The sequence below is a fragment of the Branchiostoma belcheri genome, unplaced genomic scaffold, assembly GCF_001625305.1.
Source record: "Branchiostoma belcheri isolate BF01 breed outbred unplaced genomic scaffold, Haploidv18h27 scaffold114, whole genome shotgun sequence".
In the NCBI taxonomy this organism is placed as follows: domain Eukaryota; kingdom Metazoa; phylum Chordata; class Leptocardii; order Amphioxiformes; family Branchiostomatidae; genus Branchiostoma; species Branchiostoma belcheri.
This window is the reverse complement of record NW_017802536.1, coordinates 312,578-335,365: the sequence shown is the minus strand read 5'-3', so window position 1 is coordinate 335,365 and position 22,788 is coordinate 312,578. Positions and strand designations below refer to the sequence as shown.

At 39.6% G+C, this 22,788-nt stretch overlaps 2 protein-coding genes across 2 annotated transcripts in view; one reads left to right on the top strand and one right to left on the bottom strand.

Annotated features, from left to right (window-relative positions):
* Window positions 1–9,325, bottom strand: part of LOC109462233 — an 11,729-nt gene extending 2,404 nt beyond the window's left edge. The window contains exons 1-6 of the mRNA XM_019758769.1: window positions 9,254–9,325; window positions 4,746–4,907; window positions 3,648–3,970; window positions 2,723–2,952; window positions 268–540; window positions 3–87 (exon numbers count right to left, since the gene is read on the bottom strand). Of these exons, the coding sequence (XP_019614328.1) occupies window positions 3–87; window positions 268–540; window positions 2,723–2,952; window positions 3,648–3,970; window positions 4,746–4,885 (1,051 nt within the window). The 5' untranslated portion in view covers window positions 4,886–4,907; window positions 9,254–9,325. The remainder of the gene's footprint in view (window positions 1–2; window positions 88–267; window positions 541–2,722; window positions 2,953–3,647; window positions 3,971–4,745; window positions 4,908–9,253) is intronic.
* A 10,010-nt stretch (window positions 9,326–19,335) lies between these two features.
* Window positions 19,336–21,890, top strand: LOC109462276 (protein O-mannose kinase-like). Its single transcript, XM_019758808.1, has 2 exons — window positions 19,336–19,647; window positions 20,473–21,890. The coding sequence occupies exons 1-2, from the start codon at window positions 19,423–19,425 to the stop codon at window positions 21,229–21,231; spliced, it is 984 nt and encodes a 327-aa protein (XP_019614367.1). The 5' UTR covers window positions 19,336–19,422; the 3' UTR covers window positions 21,232–21,890.
* Window positions 21,891–22,788: the final 898 nt, after the last annotated feature.

Here is a 22,788-nt window from a genome sequence, read left to right as displayed (position 1 = left end):
CCCAGGTTTGTGTCCAGTACTACAGTACGCATGAACGTGTTTGCTCATGTCCTTAAAAATGCTGAGTTCCTCAAAGAAGTCGGGACCCTGTGTTGACGACAAATCAATGAAAAGCGTCAGATAGTGATCGAAAACAAAAATTGTATTTTAACCTTGAATCTATTCCGATACTTATAAAACAAGGATACGATTACTATATACCTTAAATAATGACAATTTCAAAAAAGTGGGTTCAGAAATACGAATCATCACTTGTTATACTCATACTTGTTCCGCAATTTGTCGCCACAACGATCTGTTAAAGGTGTCATACAGTAGATAATCCACGGCTTTCCAACGTCGGAGATTAGCAAGCTCTTCTTCAGTCGGGTCATATATTTTGAATGGATACGTTCTGTTATTCTTAGTCAGAACAAGAACGTCTTGGAGGTCCCAGCACATCACACGTTTGAGAAGAACGAGGGACTCGTCCAGGTAGTCAAGCAGCATTATGAGAGTGAAGTCAGCTTCTAGTTCTTTGATGTAGAGACGAGCTCTCTCCTTTGAAAAATAGATAAAATAGATCAATTTGATTTTTATTCAGTGACGAGACCTCGGTGCTCCAGAGATCCGGATGGCATCTGCAGGTGAAGAGCTCGTGTGGACAGTCAGACTGCTTCTACGGCTCATGAAACAGGTAGATATTACAATATAGCCCCCGAACAAAGGTTCTGTCCATTTTGTCCAAAGCATATAGAAAATGAATTTCATGTTGTTATGGAATGTACCAAATATGATGTTATACGTAACAAGCTATTTACAGTTCTCGAATCAAGTACCTTAGATTTTAAGAGTCTTGATGTTGGAGACAGATTTGAATATATCTTTACATGTAACGGTCCCCACAACGCAAAAATAGGTAGATATATAAAGGAATACTTTGCTATTAGAAAAAATACCGAAACTTGTGATAAGCCCACTTGATTGTAACACTTTATTAACGACTTGTGATATCCCTTATTATTTGAATGATTATGATATAGATATATGTTAGGTTTTATTCGACATTAGGTCTTATTCAACACACTTATTTTATTGTTGTTACCCTCTTTATGTAGTTTGCCAAGCAATGTACCATGTGCATTTGTCGTGCAATAAAGTTCTTCTATCACCTAGACGGTCTGAGAGTTGATCCATGATGAAAAGAAAATTAGAATAAATTTAATGCACTGGCAGTGAAGTATCGGAAACTATGTATCAATGTTATTTGATACAGGATGAAGCTCTTTATAATGGTATGCCACGGGATTTAACCAACAAAGCAATCACAACTGTTGCAACCCATAAAGTCTGAAATTGATCGCCATTATCTAGCAGTATGGACTTTTTCACCCGTTAAAGGCATTACAAGAACAATGGAGCTATCTGGTGACTAAATGTTTAAAAGAAAAACTACATCTCGTTGGTCTTATACCTTTGAAAAAAAAATCTCATTACAATCAATTTCCTGTTATCGTTTTAACCCTATCTATACCGGGCTTTTTGGGGCTTGGTGGGACCGGGGGGGGCTCATTTGAGCCCCCCTCAGCACTCGCGAATGGTATGTCGTATGACCACCAAATTTTCAGAGGATGGTAACTTTATCATACCTACAGCTTTTATGTCGTTATGACGTAATATGACGTCATTATGACGTCATTAATGTGATTTTATTGGCCAAAACCCTCTAATTGTCCTGAAAACTAAATGGTATACAACATAACATTCATTTCCAAAAGTGTCTATGACAGAAGATTAGGGTGTACTAAGTCTTATATTGTATCACTAACGGTTAGTGATTTATTATTGTAGCAATTTAAACAAAAGTACAAAAGTAAAAAAAAAAATTCTGTGTGTCTGCCAGAAAACAACCCCCTCTGCAATAGTATGTATCAGACCCAAACACCATAGAGAACACACGAGAAGTTTCAACACCGTATCGACAACGCTATCTAGCGACAATTAGTAAAATGGCAAATCTGGTAGGCAGAATGGCCCGTTGCTGCCCGGCTGGCTTGTAGCTCCCAATGTTTGTCTGCTACGCGCGCCGAAATGACAAAAAAAACTATTGGAAAACGATTTTTATGTCACAAAATGCCAAAATCCATTCCAAATGACACGGAGAAAATGTAAAGGAATGAAACTAAAGATTCTTATTATTCACCATACGAATAAAATAGTACGCCTTGTGTGTACCTTTATGACCACCTAGATTTCACAATAAAGTTAATTTTTTTGCGAAACTTTTTTTATTCGCAAGCTTGCAGCAGTCTGGGGGTTCACAGAGGATGCCATCCATATTATCAAATCAACATGACCTAAAGCAAGAAAAGAGGAAAAATATCACCTCCTTGTCATTATAAGTGGCCAGTGTAAGTAAAGATACTAGTAATGGTTATCCTCAGCAAACTATGGATTGCAAATCTTTTTTTATGGCGTGATAAGTATTGTGCAATAGCATTTTGTCTATTTTGCATAATCTTGAAATTTGCCAACAACTCATTAAGGTACGATAAAACATTGCTAAGAATGTGGGACATATACATTAAAACCCAGGTATATTTTGCATATAAACGGTTGTCCTTTCCCTGTACGTGTGATCTGTCCACACTTCAATCATGCAAAGGTTTGCCATGAAAGCCATTTGGTGAATAAAAAAAAGTTCACTACAAAAGTTGGATTAGATAGGCTATTAAATAGATACCATGTCCTCCGCTGCTTCAGCAGGGTATCCCAAGTCAAAGGACATGAAGTTTCTTGTTGGGTCGAAGATAAGATTGCGGTGCGGAAAGTAGGCCTCAGACAGGTTCTTGAATTTCCACGGATCCTCCAAAAACGTCTTCATCGGGTTGGTAGACCGCATTTTAAGGAGTGTTTCAATGTTGTAATAGTTCATGGCCGACCTTAATTGTTTGCTTGGCTCTCGTATGATAGCTGTGAGTGAAATAAAAATTAGGCACAATAAGTACAACCATCCCTCAACAGAGCCGGGGTCACCACAGACTTTCTTTTTTATAACCACGGAGGTCAAATTCGGGCCCCAATGTCCCCGGTATGATGTCGTCATTCGAACCGAACGGCGTTCGATCTGGGGTCAACCGAGGTCATTTACAGTTTTTCAGGCCCTTTTCATACAGAAAAGTACCTCCTAACAGAAAAAATCACAATGTCACAAATACAAACCGTTTCCTGGACAGTACATGTACGCTTATCATTTTGATGTGGACATAAAACATATAGCGAAGCTACTGTCGTATTCGTGGGTGATCTTGAATATTGTAATGATTCTTCACGCTAGTATGAATACTCTGGTAGGTCCGTTGAACGATTGATCAACGGTCCGTTGAACAATCGAAGAATCCATTGAAGGATCCATTGACCCATTCTCCCGAGCCAACTCATTACGTTTGCCAGCCTTTGGGCTGGCAAACGAAGAAAGTGGGCCACCATCAGTCTGTGCATTCGCACTCAATACCAATCTAACTGCCGCCGTGCAGATAAATATCACATTACATTATAATATTATTATACTCCTAAACTAACCACTAGGTAGTAAATATGCATTTTCATTGAGGCGAAAATTAAGCGTTTTTTTTACGAACTACGAAGAACTGCTTAGGGTTACTTACATATGTATGCTGTGTTGGCTGGAAACTTTGACCGTATCCATGTTTTGTTGTAGTGGTAGTGGTTCGTCAGGACGTCATATTGTTCGTCTGGAGTGTGGATGTAATCCTCTTCGGTAGGGGAGGCGCCCCAAGAGATGAGATTACCAGATGCTGGTAAGAGCATACTTAGCTCGTGAGTTAAAGCGTATCTATTGAAAATGTTGATAGTAGTGGTGCTTCCAACTTTGTGAAGTGCAACAAAGACGTACTTCCTCTTAGGACTGCACGTATCTGTTGCCTTTTCGGTTTCGTCTATGTTTTCTTGTTGGGCTCCTGCTGAAATACTGAAGTTATTGTCGTGTAAGTATGTTAAGATTAGATTTTTTATTGTCGAAAAAAAGATGCATGCTATAACATGAACATGCGGATAAACTAAGACTGAAATCTGATTGGTGATTGGTTTTTTGGATAGGGATGGTATTTTAGAAGAAGAGGTTTAGTAAGTCGAAGGTGTTGTCTCATACCACAATTTTACTGTGCAAAGCATTTGGTTTTTTTTTGTTTGCTTGAAGGCTTTGGGGTATGTTCTTGGGACTATTGTGAAAATGGAAAATCAATGTATGTTGCATTTAAAGAGAAACATGTAGCTTTTTGTAATGAAACATGATCGTACCAGAAATTATGTTTAAAACGATGTATGTAAAAGACTTTTGGAGCTGACCCATATGCGATTCTGTGTAGTTCTGAAACAAATGGAGTCTTAATATTGCTCAATTACAAATGTGTGATGTCCTTTTATATATATATATATATATGTAGTGTGTGTGTGTGTGTGTGTGTGTGTGTGTGTGTGTGTGTGTGTGTGTGTGTGTGTGTGTTACCATTGAAAGATCTATTTAACACCCACTTACCTATTAACTTTTAACTAGCTATCATACTAAACTACAAGCATACATACACACAAACAAACGCTATGAAGAACATTACTTTTTTCGCGAAGCTAATAACAGACATATGAGCCGTTAGATTTGTTACAAAGCTAAAAAAAATCCAGTGTAAAACCTTGAACAAATTTGACAAATAAGATATTAAGAGACAGAATTAGTATTCTGTTTTTACCTCTTTTGCATCTTGGCAGGTTGTGGTGGTTGTAGAATATCTTTTAGCACCCTTGTAGAAATATGGCCGAGTCCAAAGTAGGTGAGAATAACCATGGTCAAAATCGTAAACATCCATGTTTTCGGTTGTAGGTAGCACATGATGTTATAAACACTGGCGCTCCTAGATAAATTATATTACAAACCAATCATTGATACAGGCGACATCTGTTGAAGGTACATTGCGATATTTGGCAAATTTCTACGTTGCTAAGCCCTCAGCTATCCACACAACAACTTTCATTAGCACAATCCATACATGTGGAATAAACACAAAGTAACACACAGAGAGAGAGAGAAGGGAGAGAGAGAGAGAGAGACTATATTATACTTCTCTTGTAGGACATTATACTACTAGGAGAAAAAAAAATAACTTGAAGTGTTGCTAATATTGCTTTTCCTGGCTAGGCCAGGCTTTTCGACATCAATGCGCAATCACCTTATATCTTTTCCCAATGATGTTAACCACCAACGGTACACTTGTTTCTTATTATATCTTTTCGAAGAAGGAAAGCATATTGTTTTGGCTCTGCTTTCTCTTCCTTGAATAAGTTAAATGGCCTGGACCAAACGTCAATCCCATGTAGACAAGGTTCAGTGGTATCGTATGCTGTTACAAAATACGCAGCTACAAAAATATTCTGTTCCCGAAATTAAGGAAAAGATCGTCGATCAATGCGTTCGTTGAAAGAAGTATTGTGCATCTTAAATGGAAAGCTTATCGTCAGCAAATTGTGCTGTCTTTGTTGTGATGCCATGTCCAGTTAGGTCATTTATGCTAGGATTGAATCTAACTTTTTGTGCAAGTATTTCCACGCATAAAATAAAAGAAATACGTGATAGTGTCTAATACCTTAAAAATAAAGTCCCATCTTAATTTATCGAATGTATTTTAGAAATCTGCAACAAAAATCAAACCGGATCTTATGGTGTTGTATTTCTAGTATTCTACATACATGTAGTCCCTTGCTTACATCAGGCAGACAACCCATGATTTTTTGTAGAAAGACACGATGCTCTACAGAATGAATTAGGCGAACAACAGACTGAGCTGTATCCGTGGTTTATGTTTGTTTCTCGTCAGTAGTATGTTGTTAGGCCCGGTATAAGGTCAGGGGTCACCGCAATTACGCTAAGTGTATGCAGTTACATGCAGATATGTTCAAAATACAACAAGTGACTCATGGCATATGTGGTGACTGGTAAGTGACTCACAATACCTTCATATGCATATGATCATAAAGCAGTGATGCTTATACACCAATAATCCGCAATTATATCACTAATCCATGCAATACCACTGATCCAAATTCCCCATAACCCCTCTGTTATAACACATCAAGTGGTTTCGTCCCAACTATGCATACATGGCCCCCATCGATATATATGCCAATCAATTTCTTAATTATGCATGCACAATACATGATAGTTATTAATGCATCATATCATAATCGTTTAAACATTATATATTTATTATGGATGCATTGAAACTGTAATTGCATTTTGTTGACGTGCTCATCAGCTAGAATATTTACACAATTTTGCACACATCTGCAAGCAGCTGCATACGCTTAGCATATGGTGGTGATCCCTGACCCTCGACCGAGCCTGAATAATGGGGTTGAAACTGCTGACTACTCTCCTCTCTGCTTCAAAGTCTTCGCATTTGTACATGTATATATTCTTCTTCACTGCCATTCTTTCTTGAAACACATGCCTTCATCAGACACAATTTTTTAGTGTTACTTTGTGTAAACTTTAAAGTTGTTATGTTTAGCAAAAGAGTTATTGGCGTCTTGTCATTTTTAGGTAAATTGAAAGGAATGTCATAATTGGGACATTTGAAAGTTAAGTGAACTAGCATTCCTCGGTTCTTACAGCACTGATGCGACATACATTTACTATCAGATTCTTGTCTTTTGAACCATAATCAATCTGATCACACAGTTACTATAACATCAGTCTGATTTCTTACTGTACAACTTGTAATCGTTAAGTTTGAGAGACAATCGTATCATTATAATCAACAGGGTTCTCCTCAGCGCTGCACCCCAAGCCACATGGGGAGGGGCCAGTCATTCGCCATGTGCAGAAAACTAACTCAGTATGAACGATGTATTTTTTGGTTTTTTTTTCGGGAGCACGTACTTCCGGGTTGGCAGAAAACAGTCAATACAGTCAGCTTCCGCACACAGAAAATACGTGAAAACCAGAGTATACTCGGAAGCCGCATTACTAGGCTTAATCAGCACAGATATTTGATTTTTATCCCTGAGTTTGCTTAAAAATCAATAATAGTTTTGTACGTATCAAGGTACGCGTAAGCGGCGTTTACTTTACTTTCGCAATGTGCACGTTCGGTACCGTACGTTCGATGCCTTGCCCCCGCCACACGCTTCTGGCGGCCGGGTCAAGGGTTGCTTCCGGCCGTTCGTTCCGACACACCGCGAGTTCATATATAAACTTTTCGGCCGACTACAGTTTCAAACTAGAGTTTCATTACCTCACACCTTTGCAAAATCATGTTAATCTTTATGACTGACAAATTATAGATTATTCCCGCTGATTATGCAATTTGGATCCTCATTTCCATAAATTATTGTATTTAATATTTGATCATATTCTCCATCAAAATATAGTCTTATCTTAACAAAGAATGTCATTCTAGCATTTCCTCATAAATTATGCAAATAAAGTCATTATTTGAATAAGTAATGTTTAGTTATGTTCACCACTTAACTTTTAAATACCCTATGTATGAAATTTCAGGCATTTACCATTGCTGAATTACAACATTTTCTCATTGATTATGCAAATCAATTTCAATATCTGCATGTTTCTCTCGTTATCAATTGCATAGGCCACCAGCTTGAATATTCCTATCATTTAATGCAACTGATTTATAGAATTTCCTCAGAAAATATGCAAAAACATGATTGTGTCAGACATCACTTAAGCTACCTACATACAAAAAATCATGACTATCCGTCAACCGGTTGCTAAGTTATCCTCTTTTGAATATTATTAAACAAACTCCATCGAAGTTCCAGATCAAGCCGCCAGCCTGTCTAGGTCATGAAATATCAAAACCAGAAGTTCAGCTGCAGTATTATAAGAAGCAGCTAGGGGGTCCAAAATCTAATCATTTCCAGATCTCATGAAGACCTACCCAACTACAAAATATCAAGTCAATCCATTTGCGCATTTTCAAGTTATTGTGTTTACACACACACACACACACACACACACACACACACAAACACACACACACACAGACGAACGGTCCCTGACAACATAACCTTCTTGGCCAAGGTAATGAAGTTAATGCATGGTTTATTACGTGACAAACCTTTCTACAAACAAGTTCCGAGAACTCCATGACATATGGACTTGATATGTAAATGTAAATTTCTTCTTTAATTATGCAAATGACCTCTGCATTAACATAATATATGCATTGTGCTGTTAACTTTTGATTAACTTATACATGTCTCAAGTATGACATTCCCATCATTCACCATTAAGAAATCATAGAATTTTCGCATTAATTATGCAAATTAGGTCATCGTATTTAGTATTTGTTCCATCTGCCATAGGTTACATACAATACATGTATGAAAGTATTATGATGTAAAACACTGTAATTCTAGAATTTTCTCATTAATTATGCAAATAAAGTCCTCATTTGCATAATTTTATTTCATTATGTACATCTCTCTCTCCGCTACCTACCTATAAAAAATGATGAAAATACGTTGTTCCTATCTGGACTTATTGGCTTTCAAAGATTTCTCCCGAAGGTCCCCTGCAGTTCCAGCTCAAGCTGGTAGGGGGACCAAACCCACACCACTAATTCCTGACAGAAAAAGCTATCTGTCACCAAAAATTCAAGACCATAGCATGTTCAGGACCAAAGATACAAAAACCGGAAGTTCTGCTGCAGTCCCAAGGTCATCCACCAGGAGGCCCATATTAGACCTTGACCTTTGTCTTCCTAAGACTTACCAGCATACCAAATATCATCACAATCCATAAAGGCGTTGTGAAGTTATGCTGACTACAAATATGCGAAAACACACACACACACACACACAGACTCGCCAAAAACAATACCTCCATTTTTCATGGACGTAATGAATCCTTTCTCAATGGATTTGATTGTTAAAAGAACTACTACTGTCCGGAGAACCCGAAAAACAAACTCCTGAAGTGTGAAGCCAGGCGCTAAGACCTTACGGGCGTACTTCCCCGCCCCTAATTCACTTCCCTGCGTACTATTTATCGGTCCAACAGAGCCACTTGCTTTAACGAAGCGATGATCATACTGTACGCGGTATTGCATACGTTTCTTCTCAAATCTACGACATTGGTACGATCGTCGTAAAAACACTGTTATTGGTCGTAGACATATCGTATTACGGATTTAGGCTTCAATGCTTTAGGTAATTTTAGACAACGAATCGTGCTTACCTGCGGTGTTAAAGATCTTCCTTCGTCTCTAAATTGAGCCGTGTTCTTACCGTCCTGTTCACTGTTGTAGTGGCTCATGCTGAATACGTGTAACATCCTGGTATTGGTATATACTGATGTTATCTTGTACATTGTAACTCTGGAGCGCGCAAACAATACATCACGTTACCAGCTTCCTTTTAGTTGCTATGGAAACAAGAGTTCCGAGATCTCATACCTCCATGAAATATGGGCTTGATATGTAAATGTAAATTTCTTCTTTAATTACGCAAATGACCTCTGCATTAACATAATATATGCATCGTGATGTTAACTTTTGATTAACCGAAAGATGTCCCAAGTATGACATTCCCATCATTCACCATTGAGAAATCATAGATTTTTTGCATTAATTATGCAAATTAGGTCATCATTTGCATAATTAGTATCTGTTGATGTTCCATCTGCCATAGGTTACATACATTACATGTATGAAAGTTCTATAATGTAAAACACTGTAATTATAGAATTTCCTCATTAATTATGCAAATAAAGTCCTCATTTGCATAATTTGCAGTTTATTATGTACATCTTTCTGTCAGATAGCTACACACCAAAAATGATGAAAATACGCTGTTCCTATCTGGACTTATTGGCTTTCAAAGATTTCGCCCGAAAGTCCCCTGCAGTTCCTGAACAAGCTGCTAGGGGACCAAACCCACACCACTTATTCCTGACAGGAAAAGCTATCTGTCACCAAAAATTCAAGACCATAGCATGTTCAGGACCAAAGATACAAAAACCGGAAGTTCTGCTGCAGTACCAAGGTCATCCACCAGGAGGCCCATATTTGACCTTGACCTTTGTCTTCCTAAGACTTATCAGCATACCAAATATCATCACAATCCATAAAGGCGTTATGAAGTTATGCTGACAACAAAGTTGCGGAAACACACACAGACACACAGACACACAGACACACACACAGACACACAGACAGACGCCGCCAAAAACAATACCTCCATTTTTCATGGAGGTAACAAGTTGTCTAGCAACGGTTGCCATGTCAAGAATAGTTTGCAATGGGATATGTCATCACCCCGGTTATTTTCTGTACCCCGGAAGGTTTCTGGACGCAGAAGGAAACTGCAGGAACAAGCCCGAGTCCTTTATGGTATTTGGGGGAGGTAAGGGTCCAAGATAACATATACGTATTAAAACCACAGTAATGACTTAACATATAAGACAGTGGCAGTCTTACAATTCGGTCTTCTTTTTTCTAGGCCGACGCGTTTGTCTTGGAGATAGGATGGAGATCTTCTTGTTTTTTTTTCGACCCTGTGAAACAAACGGTCTTTCTGTGTGTGGCAGGGTTTGGGCTAACTTACGATTACAGTTACAGTTACAGATCTTACGGTACTTTAGACTCTCACTCTAAGGCACTTGTTAACTCGGACTCACTCTAAGCAACGCCAAACCCAGGTCGATTTATACTTGATGTGACTTTATTGTCTAACTGTGGTATAGCTATATATATAGTGTGCAAAGCAATGGAACATACAACGGATCTACAGTTACAGAGTTAAACACAATACTAAAAGTAGGAAAAGAGAACGGAAACCAATTACCTGTACAGTGTACCTGGAGGGAAAACTACCAGACTAAACTACTACTAACCTAAACCTGTGCGCTGGAACGGAGCTTCAGAGAGGCGAAGAACCCAGTTCTAGGGAGCGTCCCGCTATTTATACCGTACGCTGGAGGGCGGGGCTACATCTGCATGGCGGAGGCGTGGTCAGGCTTAGGCTTAGGCCAATGACACCTGCTGTAGTCGTTCATCTTCAGGACGCCAGAGGGCGCTCCTCGTCCAACCACTGACGGCGTCTCTGGTGTGACGCTGGCACCGCACCCGTTTAAACTTTGTGCGATGCCGCTTTAGTTTATTGTCTTCGCCAGAAGAGTATATATCTGGCTGTGTTCTTGGTCCATATGTAGATCATCGTTATAACGCAATTATTTTTCTGCGGATTTTTTTTTAATTTCTGGTGTTTCGGGTAGCTGTCGTCAAAATATACTTCGAGTTAAAAAAAATATACCATGTAAGCCTCCTCGACACACACGTGCGCGCGCGCACAGAGATTGATAAACACACCAGCACTAACGCGCTCACACTAACACACGCAAACAAACAAACACACACACACACACACAAAGAAAGAGAGAGAGAGATCAGTTTAAAACAGACACCAGAAAAATAAAACATTAATGAATAAAAGAAAAAATCAAATGCATTTGTAAACTTACCGGACGGTCCCTCTTCTAACAATATTTATGTTTCTATGCATCCTTTTCCTATTCATGTATCAAAATAATCTGGGTCCTCCCAGATGTCCCTCATCAGCATTTTAAGAGCGCCATGGTACGCTGTCTGAAAACGCTACAGCGCACCAACACTGTGTCTGATCCACAGCTGCGAACAATACATTGAACAACAATGAACGGGACATAAAAAGTATGCTTTTAACCTCCGTTGCACAATTACTGAATTTACAAATTAAAGAGTTAGCGTTGGTGTAGAGATGTCTTATTATCATCGGACAAATGATATAAATATGTAGGCTGCACACACATTACCATACATATAGTGCCCTGTATATGTACGATTTGGGGGTATATTTCTCGCCCGATGCATCCCAACGCAGCGAAACGCAACGAATGTGGAAGTAATTACCGGTAAGTAAGGTGATGGAACGTATTATGTTTTATCAGTTAATTCCAATGTTGAGAGGGTCGCTACACAAATTCCAACACGGGTTTATTGCCGGCCGTTCTATCACCACTCAACTTTAGTAAACTTACCATCAAGTTGGATCCATACTCGACAGGGGGGGGGGCAAGTTGATATGTTATTCTTGGACTTTGCCAAGGCGTTTGATTTGGTTTCACACATTTTGTAAATCCACAACCTTTAGCTGCTTGGTTTCGGTGGTAGCCTTCTTGCATGGTTCACCTCATACCTAACTGATCGTCATCAACGGGTGCTAGTACATGTGGAGGGCTGTCAGTCCAAATGGCTTTCGGTTACTTCGGGAGTTCCTCAGGGTTCCATTCTTGGACCATGTCTTTCCCACCTGTTTATTAATGGCTTGCCGTGTGAAGCAACCCAATCTACTGTAGCACTTTTCGCTATGACTCCAAATGTTTCAGAGATGTCAGCAATTTGAACGACTGTGTTAAACTGCAAGATGATATTACTGCTATGTACAATTATTGGAGTCTTAGGTGGAAGATGTCTTTTCATCCTTCCAAGTGTAAACTTATCCGTTTAACTCGCTCCAAGAGTCCGATTTTGTACTCATATCACATGTCTGACACCACCATAACATCTGTAGACAGTATGCCTGACCTTGGGGTCATTGTCCAGTCAGACCTGCAGTGGAACAGTCACATTTCAAAGATGGTAGCCAGGGCCAACTCCATGACTGGCTTTATCAAGCGAAAAATTGGTTTTAACACCAACATTGACGTCAGAAAGGCGCTGTATACCACATTGGTAAGAAGTATCTTAGAATACTGTTCTCCTTTGTGATCCCCTCAGTCCCACAAACTCATGTCCCTTGTGGAAGGTGTGGAGCGAAGGGCGACTAAATTCATTCTAGGAGCCCAATCAAACAACTTGACCTACAAGGAACGACTTAACACCTTAGGTCTGTTGCCTCATACACACAGGCGAGAGATTTGCGACATAATGGTCGTTGTTAAGACAAAACAAATTGTTCATAAGCATGTCTCCTTTCCATCCAGACCCTCAAGACACTTTAGATCTCTAGTTAGAGTTAGGACATCAGCCTTCAGCTCTTCCTATATACCACGGCTGGTCACTATCTGGAACAAGCTGAGTCCTGATCTCCGCAATACCGGTGCATTAGCCACTCAATAGCGTCAGTCATTAGCAACGGCTGGAAGACAGCTAGCTTTCAAATCCAACGAGAAATAACACAAGGAAGCCCATTAAAGGGCAAATCCAATACTTTAATTTTTGGGGCCTTTCCACCCAAAATCCTATTTGTAAATGGTGATTTATTGGTTTCTGCCAAACCCGCACATATTTGCGGTGATATCTGACATGCTCGATGTTCCCCGGCTAGCGCCCGATTGTCCGCTAATATAAGCGGCGCTGCGACTGGACCTGTGACGTCGGCGCTGGCGTAAACAATGGCGGGCACGTCTGGACCTAGCTGGATCGGCCGTGCAACCGTTCCGTTTTGAGTCACAGACAGCACAGGCGCCCCAGTTCTACTACTCCCGAAGTTTCACAACACATTCATATAGAGTCCCCCTGTTACACACTCACATTGGATAAGTTAGGGATATTGACACGGAGAAGGACTTCTTTGTGAGAGGCGTGAAGGAGGCGATTTATATCAGGGCCCATAAACGCTCTCTGAACCGTGATGGTGGCAGATTTCGTCTTCCCGCCGCTTTTGATGCACCACTGACGTCATCACGCTTCCGACTTCCGGAAAGTGATCAGCGATTGCGTCACACATCTGACGAAGGTTGCAGGGATCAACCGAAAATTTATGGTGAGTTCTTTCCTTGTTGGAACAAGCTTAAACTTTCTAACAACCGTCTAGGGTATTTGCTAAATCTATCTCTATACGAAATCCCAGGCAATTTTTCTCAGAAATCCCCCTGTACTTTTACAGAAAGCTTTATGGGAGGCGATCTTATGTCACAACATTGTGAACAAGAGAACTGTTTCTTCCTGAACATTGTGACAATAGCATGGCAGTTACACGACATATCAAGACCAGTAGTTCCGCTACATGCGCTAAAATATTTTGATATTATAAATTAGCAATACCCATTCACGGCCTTTTGAGTTCCGCGTTTATACTAAAAACACCCACATATGCGAACACAGTTTCCTATACAGGCAATCTCCAAGCAGACCCCTTTTAGTGGCAAAAAGACAGTATCAAATTGGCTAGGCAGTATCCATTCGCCAGATAAGGTCGCCGGCCACCAAATAACGGCCATACATAAAAAGCTAACGATCATTCCCCCACAACCTGTGCTTGGAGAGTGATACAGGGGCGACGTTATTTCCTGTTGTAACTGTCGTAAATGTCGTAACAATCTTTCAACTTATACACTAACAAACATTTGCAACTCCATTTATGTAATGTAAAAAATAAATAAACTCAACAAATTGATACAGTTCTTCACATTTGAATCTGGTTCCCGAGTGACACTCTCTGAGAATTTTCTACCACCGCCCGGACATGTCTCAGGTTATCAGGTTATCAGTGGATCCGGGTGATAGTCGTCACTTATTTGTTTTCTCTGTTTTATGTTCAACCGCGCCCGCGTAGGGTTCCTGTTTACAGCATACAGCATTAGGGCAATATTAGAAATACTATTATGGACTTATTATGTAATATAAGCAGAATTCTGCCGAAAATGAATCATTTTGGATTTGTACTAGGTCTATTTTCCCTCCAAGTTAGGTTTATTTGTATAGAATAATTAAATATATTTAATTTTGCCATGCCAAAAAATAATAGGATTTTCTATCGGTGCCACGTTAATGGCCTGCTGGAGTAATGCATAAAACATACCGGTTCGATTTTCCCACGTCTTAAAATTAGGCATCAAGCATTTTTTTACCTTTTTTACCAGGTCTTATTGCACCACTTTAAATCAATAACACACTCCAGAAAGTCCGTTAAGTTTGATCACGACAATTTCGGGACTTAAATATACCACGGCAAAAACAACAAACAGAGTTTTGATGTGGATCAGCCGCAGTTACACGTCGACATTTCTCGAAGGCCACTCATAAAGGTGCGGGTAAAAACTTACACTCTGCACAAAATCACCCAAGATTCGGCCACACGAACTTCTTCAAGGTTTCATCAACGCTGATACCTCTTGTAAGTCCAGTATTTCATTTGTCGTGGTATTTTAGGTATTAATGTCTTCCGTACCTTTGTATAACGTTATATACCAACAAAGGCATACTATCCATTGTCAGACGGGTATCGCAGTATTTTGATTTATTTTCTAGCAATGGCAGTATGGCACAGTTATATACAGGCAATCGTGTACGAACTAATACCGGCATCCAATTCAAATCATCCTCCCATGGCAGGGTCAGCGGCTCCGAGTTCCTTTTCCACCCCTTACCCCGGAGTGGAGAAGGAATTCGGAGCCGCTGCCCCTGCCATGGGAGGATGATTCATATTTAGCGCTTTTAACCCTATCTAGACCGGGCTTTTTTGAGCAAGATTTGACGGGGGGGGGGCTCTTTTGACCACCCCCTCAGAACTCGCTAACGGTATGTCGTATGACTACCAAATTTTCAGAGGATGGTGTACTAGTACAAATTTATCATATCTACAATTTTTTTGTCATTATGACGTAATATGACGTCATTATGACGTCATTAATGTGATTTTATTGGCCAAAACCGTCTAGATAGGCTATTCCCTGAAAACTAAATGGTATACAGCATAACTTTACCAAAAGTGTTTATGACAGAATATTAGGGTGTACTAAGTCTTATGTTGCCCATAGCAACACCGGTGACGTCATAAAATGACGTCATACATATTTAAGATATCCGCCATCTTGGGTCATCAATGTTGAATTTTCAAAAATAGTTTTTGTTTCGTGATAAAGCCTAAAATACATTGTAAACATACTAAAGACCTTCATTTAAACCTTTTTTGGAAAAAGAAATGGAAGTATTGATGAAATTTTAAGGAAAATAACCTGTATATACCTGTTCTAATGGTGTGGTCCGCCATCTTGGATTTTGGCCAATGACGTCATCAAATTAGCATAAATTCTGCATATTTAATGATAAAATTTACATAAAATTACATGGGATGTTATTAATATTAGAAACCATGAGTAACGACATAAAACCCATAAAATTCTATTCTTGAAACAAAAATTACTAAATTTAGCAAAAAATGCCTGTCAGAAACCCGTTGCCATAGCAACACAAAAAATCATTATCTTATTCCAATGTTAGAAAATTGTTGCCAACAATATTTTAGGAAAAGTCACCAAGTTCGGTCGTTCTAGCCCTACCCGTTCAGATGCTATGTGACATCAAAGTTGGCGCGGGCACTTTTAGCCCCCCCCCCCGGTCTAGATAGGGTTAAATTACAGTTTGTAAGTTAATTTTGACTCTTGCTTAACCCTCAACAGTACACCTTCCCGGACTGATTAATCTGTACACCTGGGGTCCTCGCGAAACCCCAAAACTGTTATTTGCTAATTTTTAGAAATTATCAGTATGCATGCTACCAGCTCAATTGTTTTGCTGAATTGATGTATTCGAGTTCTAGCACAGTTTTGAATAGGTTGTGGGAGTTATTGTTAACATAGTCCTAAGGGACTGCACTTTATTTTCCATGAGCTGGTGTTTATGATTTTTACTGCAACCTTCACAGCCTTATTCTGCCTTTGGTAGTTGCTCTTTGCTGTTATGTCACCTGGCCTACAAAAATAACACAAAATTTCAATGGAGTGTAATAAATGTTAACGCTTGCCCATTATGTGATACTAGTACCCAGGCTAACATGATGGGTTCAGCTTGTTGGACACATATTTTTTTGTATCAAATAATCTTTCAAGTGGTGGGAGTCTCTCCTTTTCCTAACACCACCAGTACACTCTGCTTTGTACACATCATTAGAAAGTACGACAGGACATGCTTGGGGTCCTTTGCCAACCTGGGCAAAGCGTTCTCGTGGCGAGAGACCTACATTGTGTATGGGGTCTGTGTATGTTGTTGCACAGCACAGTTTAGAGGCACATCTGATAGTGGGGAGGGGCGGAATGGGCTATCACTTGCCCTCCACATGCGTACTCACTGCCCCCAGCCTCACGAGTCTGGTTCCCAGAGTAAACTCACTCAATCTCACGCCACATTCCTGGTCTTCTCCAACTTGCTGCTCTATCAGTTCTCTTCCCATGTAGTTTCTCAGATAAAAACCAGCATTTACTGCTGGAACATTACCCTGAATGGAATTGCTACGCCAAAAAAGTATTCCACTTAGAATATAGAAATTTGCATATAACGTCTGATGAATAAGTGTTTTTTTCATGACATTGAGGGACCGTGGCTTTTGCCTGCTGGTGCATGGACATGTACATTACATGATATACATGTAGCGATTGGTTCATAAGTTATTAAGAAATCCTGCTGTAATTCAAAAAAAAATGCGGAGATGCTACAGCTTGGTTGCCAGGTAACAGTGTAGTCTATTGATATACATAAACAATACCAGGATCATTTAGAAGTTATATTCTTGCCAGATATAATGTTAACAGTCTTGTGGCGTCGTGTGGCGTAGTGGACAGATCGTTCGACGCCCAAGCAAGGAGCCCCGGGTTCGATTCCGAGTCGGAGCACAGGGGCATGTCCGAACCGACGTTGTGCCCTTGGGAAAGGCACTTTACACTTATCCCCCCTCAATTAGAGGGTCAAGTCTCCAGCGGCAGTTGTCCTCAGTTGGCGGACGAGAGCAGCGCCAGGCGGGCTGGCGTAGTCAAGGCGGACCTTGAGCGTAACCAAGTCATCCGGCAGCTCGCTGCAGGCATCCTAACCGGAACCAGCACGTCTCCCTCGATATGGATCCGCTGGGGAAGACGGGTGCCCAAGTGTGTGGGTCTCAGATTCGCAACCTGTTATCCACCTTAAACAAATCCACGCGAAGGCCACCGTGTCAACTGTGACCCTCACTCAGCTGTAGGGACTGACACGGTCATCCTACTCGGAAAAATCTGTATCTGTATATCTGTACATGAATCTGTATCTGTGCATGAATATGTATCTGTACCTGAATCTGTATCTGATTGCAAATAAAGATATCGCGGGATTGCCATAGATTCTTGCCAGATATAATGTTAACAGTTTATTCACCACATACAAGGTTTCACTGTGCAACAAGTGTGGAGAAGTCTACTCGTAGGATTAACAAACTATTGATGCAAAAAAAAGGACAGAAGAAAGTGGAAAATGAATACAAATTAATGGGAATGGGGTTAATCTATCATTGACAAGCTTCATAAAAAGTAAAAGAAAGCTTGTCAACTGGCTAAAACAGAACTTACATAGCAACTAGAGTTCGGCGATCTCATACCTCCATGACGTTTAGTGCATGACATGCTTATGCATGTTGATGGCCACCTGTCAATAACTTACATTTACAATCCTGCGCATAAGTAAAATTCAGATTATACAAATAAGGCCCTGACTTGAATAAATCATGTTTACTGATGTTAACCTTCACTGAACTTCCAATTATGGTAAGTATTGAATTCCCAGGAGTTGCCCCTATAGAATTGTGGCAATTTCGCATTACTTATGTAATGAGGTATTCATTTACATAATCAATATCTGTGTCCCTTTCGTTCTCAATCGTGTCGTGTTTCATAGCTTTATATTAAAAACAATGGATTGATAGAATTTCCTCATTTATCATGCAGATTAGATCCTGATTTGCATAATTGTAATTTAGTTATGCCAAGCATCACTTTAGCTACATACACACCAAAAGTCACGACGATCCGTCAACCATTTTCTTAATTATCCTCTCGGAAAAACCTTTCGGAAAATCTTGATATTACACAAAGCTTAAACATCAATTATAAGATGACTTAAAAAATCTCCAGATTGTTTAAAACCTTGAGATTGCTTAAGTGTCTTCAGTGGGACAGAATCTAACCAATAGCACTGCAGAAACTGTTCATGTCCTGGTATGTAACTATAATGTAGATATTTTTTCAACTACAATACTACTGTTAGCCTGGGTGCCGTCCTGGTTATAATTTACGTCAGTTCCCACAGTGAGGAGTGACTGTGGAAAAGGACGTAAAATAACCAGGATAGTACCCAGGCTACCCTACTGTTACCACTCTCCATGTCATTCTTGGGTCAAGAGCGATGTCATTTTATTGTATAATATTATAGATTAAGTGCTAATGGTACTGCAAACCTATTACAGGTCAGAGTTACAGTAGCAGATTCCGTAACGATGGGTCGTGCATGTAAGCCACAAGTGGTCTGTCTCATTCTCCTTATTCTGCTGCTTCTCTGCCTACTGCCGTGGTTCCGGTCAGGCTCTCTGCAGCCTGCTAGTGGCTTCCTCAACTACGAGGTCGATGAAATGTTGCGTCAAGAAAGACAAGGAAAAGTCCAAGAGTCCAGGTCCAATCCGGATGTTGTGACTGTGGCAGAGTTGGGAGTGGGCCAGCCTGGACAGAGGAGGCTGTGCCCGCCGGGAAGTTTTCGACTGTCCACGATGGAAACTTGTATGCCATGGCTTGGTTGTAAAGAGATAACGAATGAGGTGACCACTCAGCGCAGAATCGGAAGAGGTGGTCATAAGAAGGTAACAGCATTGTTATATTTCTAATTGATTATGCACCTATTATTTTAATGTTATACCCTGTTGTAGGCGAGTGTAGACGTAAAATTTCTGTCGGATAGCTAATTCAAGTAGTATAGGCGCAGCTAGCATAAACAATCATATTATATGTTACAGGTGATTTCCAGATTACAACTTTTTTCCCCTTTTTTTTAGATTATAATACTGTGTGAGGTGTCCGATTCAGGAAACCATCAATGATTTGTGTTTTCCCATTTCCATCAGATCTTGAACAATTTTCATATGTGCACTGAATACTGGTACAAGCAAGTCAGCAACATGCATATCTGATTAGTCATACATGTAACATACTTCTCATTTGTAGATCAGTATATCAGGAAACATAAAGTTATGTAGGTTTGTCAACGGGGAAACAGCTGGTATCTTAGATTTAAAAGGTAATATAACAGATTACAAAGGTGGGCAACGTCAGACTGAGGACGAAACATTGCATAAGTAGTGCAATGGGGATTTGTTTATAATCTTTACTACAGCTCAAGTATGTTGTCGTGTACCTCTACTCTAAATCTTCTTAATAAAGTGTGTTGGGTCCTTTTATGTATAGAGGTTTGATGTGATAATCTTCCTTGTACACTGTACAAGCGTTATATGTACGTCGACATCCAAAATATAAAGGACGTCTAATCGTGTCCAAATCGGGTGCAACCTAGGCCACCGGCTCTAAGTATGCAGAGCGTGCAGGTTACTACACCATAAAGACATGAATTGATGTACATTTTACTATATGCTGTACAGAACTACAATATACATCCTTTCTGCACTTTGTAGGTTTACAAAGCTATCTGGAGAAACCGCACAGTGGCCTACAGTAACCTGACGAAACCGGCTTATCTCAAGTTCTTCTCGCGAAATATAGAGATGCTGAAGACCCTGCAACACCCTTCTGTTTTGCAGTATGTGGGATCATGCAACACAACGCTCCTTACAGAGTTTTATCAATTAGGATCTGCAGACTTTATTGAGAATATCCTAAAGTCGAACGCATACAGCAAGTTTAACAATGTCCGGACAAGATTTAACATGGCTCTGAGTTACCTAGAATGTATACATTTCCTACACAATAGTCCAGTTGGCACACGAGTCATGTGCGACTCAAACAATGTCCATAAAACTCTATCCCAGTTTCTTATCACACAGGATTTCAAACTTGTCTTAGGTGACCTGGATTGGATACCAGAAGTGAATCATGAAGCACATCATTTCATTAAGTGTAGACGAGGTAGAACTTGGTCAGACTTTGTTGCCCCTGAGGAGCTTTGGCCCTTTGAAAATGAAACATATGATTACTCAAGAATGCCTCCTTATGATGAAAAATCTGACATTTGGAAAATTCCAGGTGTTTTTGACCACTTACTGGGAAATGTAAATGGAAGTGATGTTGTCAGATTACACTTGTTCAAAGTGCACCATCAGTGTCAAAATAGGGACCCCAGTCAACGACCAACTACAAACGTATTGTTGGAGGAGTACAACAGGGTTAAGAATATGCCTTTTTCTGAACTTATAACAAATAGCATAGTTAATTAGACAGTAGGCATTTCTGAGTTGTTGCATGAAGAGCAAAGTCTGTTTATTTAAAGCTAAAAGAGCAATTATTGTCATTCAAACCTGCCACTTTTAGCCAGCCATCTGACTATAACAATCACCTTTTCCTGGCCCATTTTTTTAAGCACATTCCTGCATTATTAAAAGTGACCTGCCACCTGTGAAAGAAGACCACATTAATAGACAGCAAACAACATTTGTTAAATGCACATTAAACATTGAGAATTGGATTGAAACACGCTGAACAAGATTTTTAAAATGATAAAAACCTACACCACATGAGGTCAGGTGTTGAGATGTGTACTGGTTTAACCCTATCTAGACTGGGCTTTTTTTATCTTTGGGACTGGAGGGGGGGAAACTCAAACTCAAGAATGGTATGTAGTATGACCGCTAAATGTTGAGAGTGTAGAGTGAGGTGCACTAGTAATAATCAATAATATCAACCATTTTAAAATCATTATGACGTAATATGACGTCATTTTGACGTCAATTATGTGATTAATTGCCTACAACCGTTTTTCTCTTAAACTTAATGGTATAACACACAAGATTACCGAAAAGTGTCAAAGAATTTTGTGTATTTAATTATCTCCTATTGGCAGGTGCAGGGCTGTCACTTCTTACGTTTACCTTGTAGTTCGCAGAAAGAAAACATTTTTTTGCTCAGGTTATTTATATTTTCCTTAAACAAATAAAGTCAATTACTTTGAATAGACGTCTGTCACCATGGTTACTAGTGCTGCGGCAGATACCATGTGGTGTTAGGTTACATTAGGTAACAAGGCAGAGTAGGAGGGACTGTTCACCATATACAATATAAGAATGCATTAAACAGACCAGTAGTTTGGTAAGCTAGAACATGGAAAGGTAGGTATTTGCTTTGCAAATGTTACCTTTCTAGTTTATTTACTTTTTCCACCTTAGAGACACCTTGGCCTACATCTACATAAGCTAATCTAGACCAAGAAACAAGTACATGAATACAATAAAGTCACATGCAAAAGTTGTAACATAAAGTAGATTGTAAGAAAAAAATTGCGGAAGATACAGAAATCAATAAAATTGAAAATATAGATACAACAAACAATACAACATAATGTAACTAAACAAAAGTAGCAAATTACAAAAATCAAGTTGTCAAATCATGCAAGTCATCCAGAAATTGCTATATGTAACGCATTCTTAGGTCAGCCTTTGAATTAAGTTTGCCCCATAGCCTATCACACCTCTAAAAACACTGACACTTGTTTCTCCTTATGGTAAAAAGAGGACCAAAGTTTGTTGTAGCATGAGCGTTAATCTTTCTTGAATTTGCAAATATTACGTTAAAGACACGGCAAACTAGGTCAAAGGAACATCCCTAACTTTTTTTCTGAATTAAAAGAGGAACGTTACACTTGTATGTGAATTTTGATAGCAAGGTTCAATATAACGTATTTGCTAAGCACTCGGTTTGCTGTTCTCAGCGTCTCAAAAAAATTACACAAAGACGCCTGAGTGTTGCTGAGCTAGCGACGTTACAGAAACAAATATAAT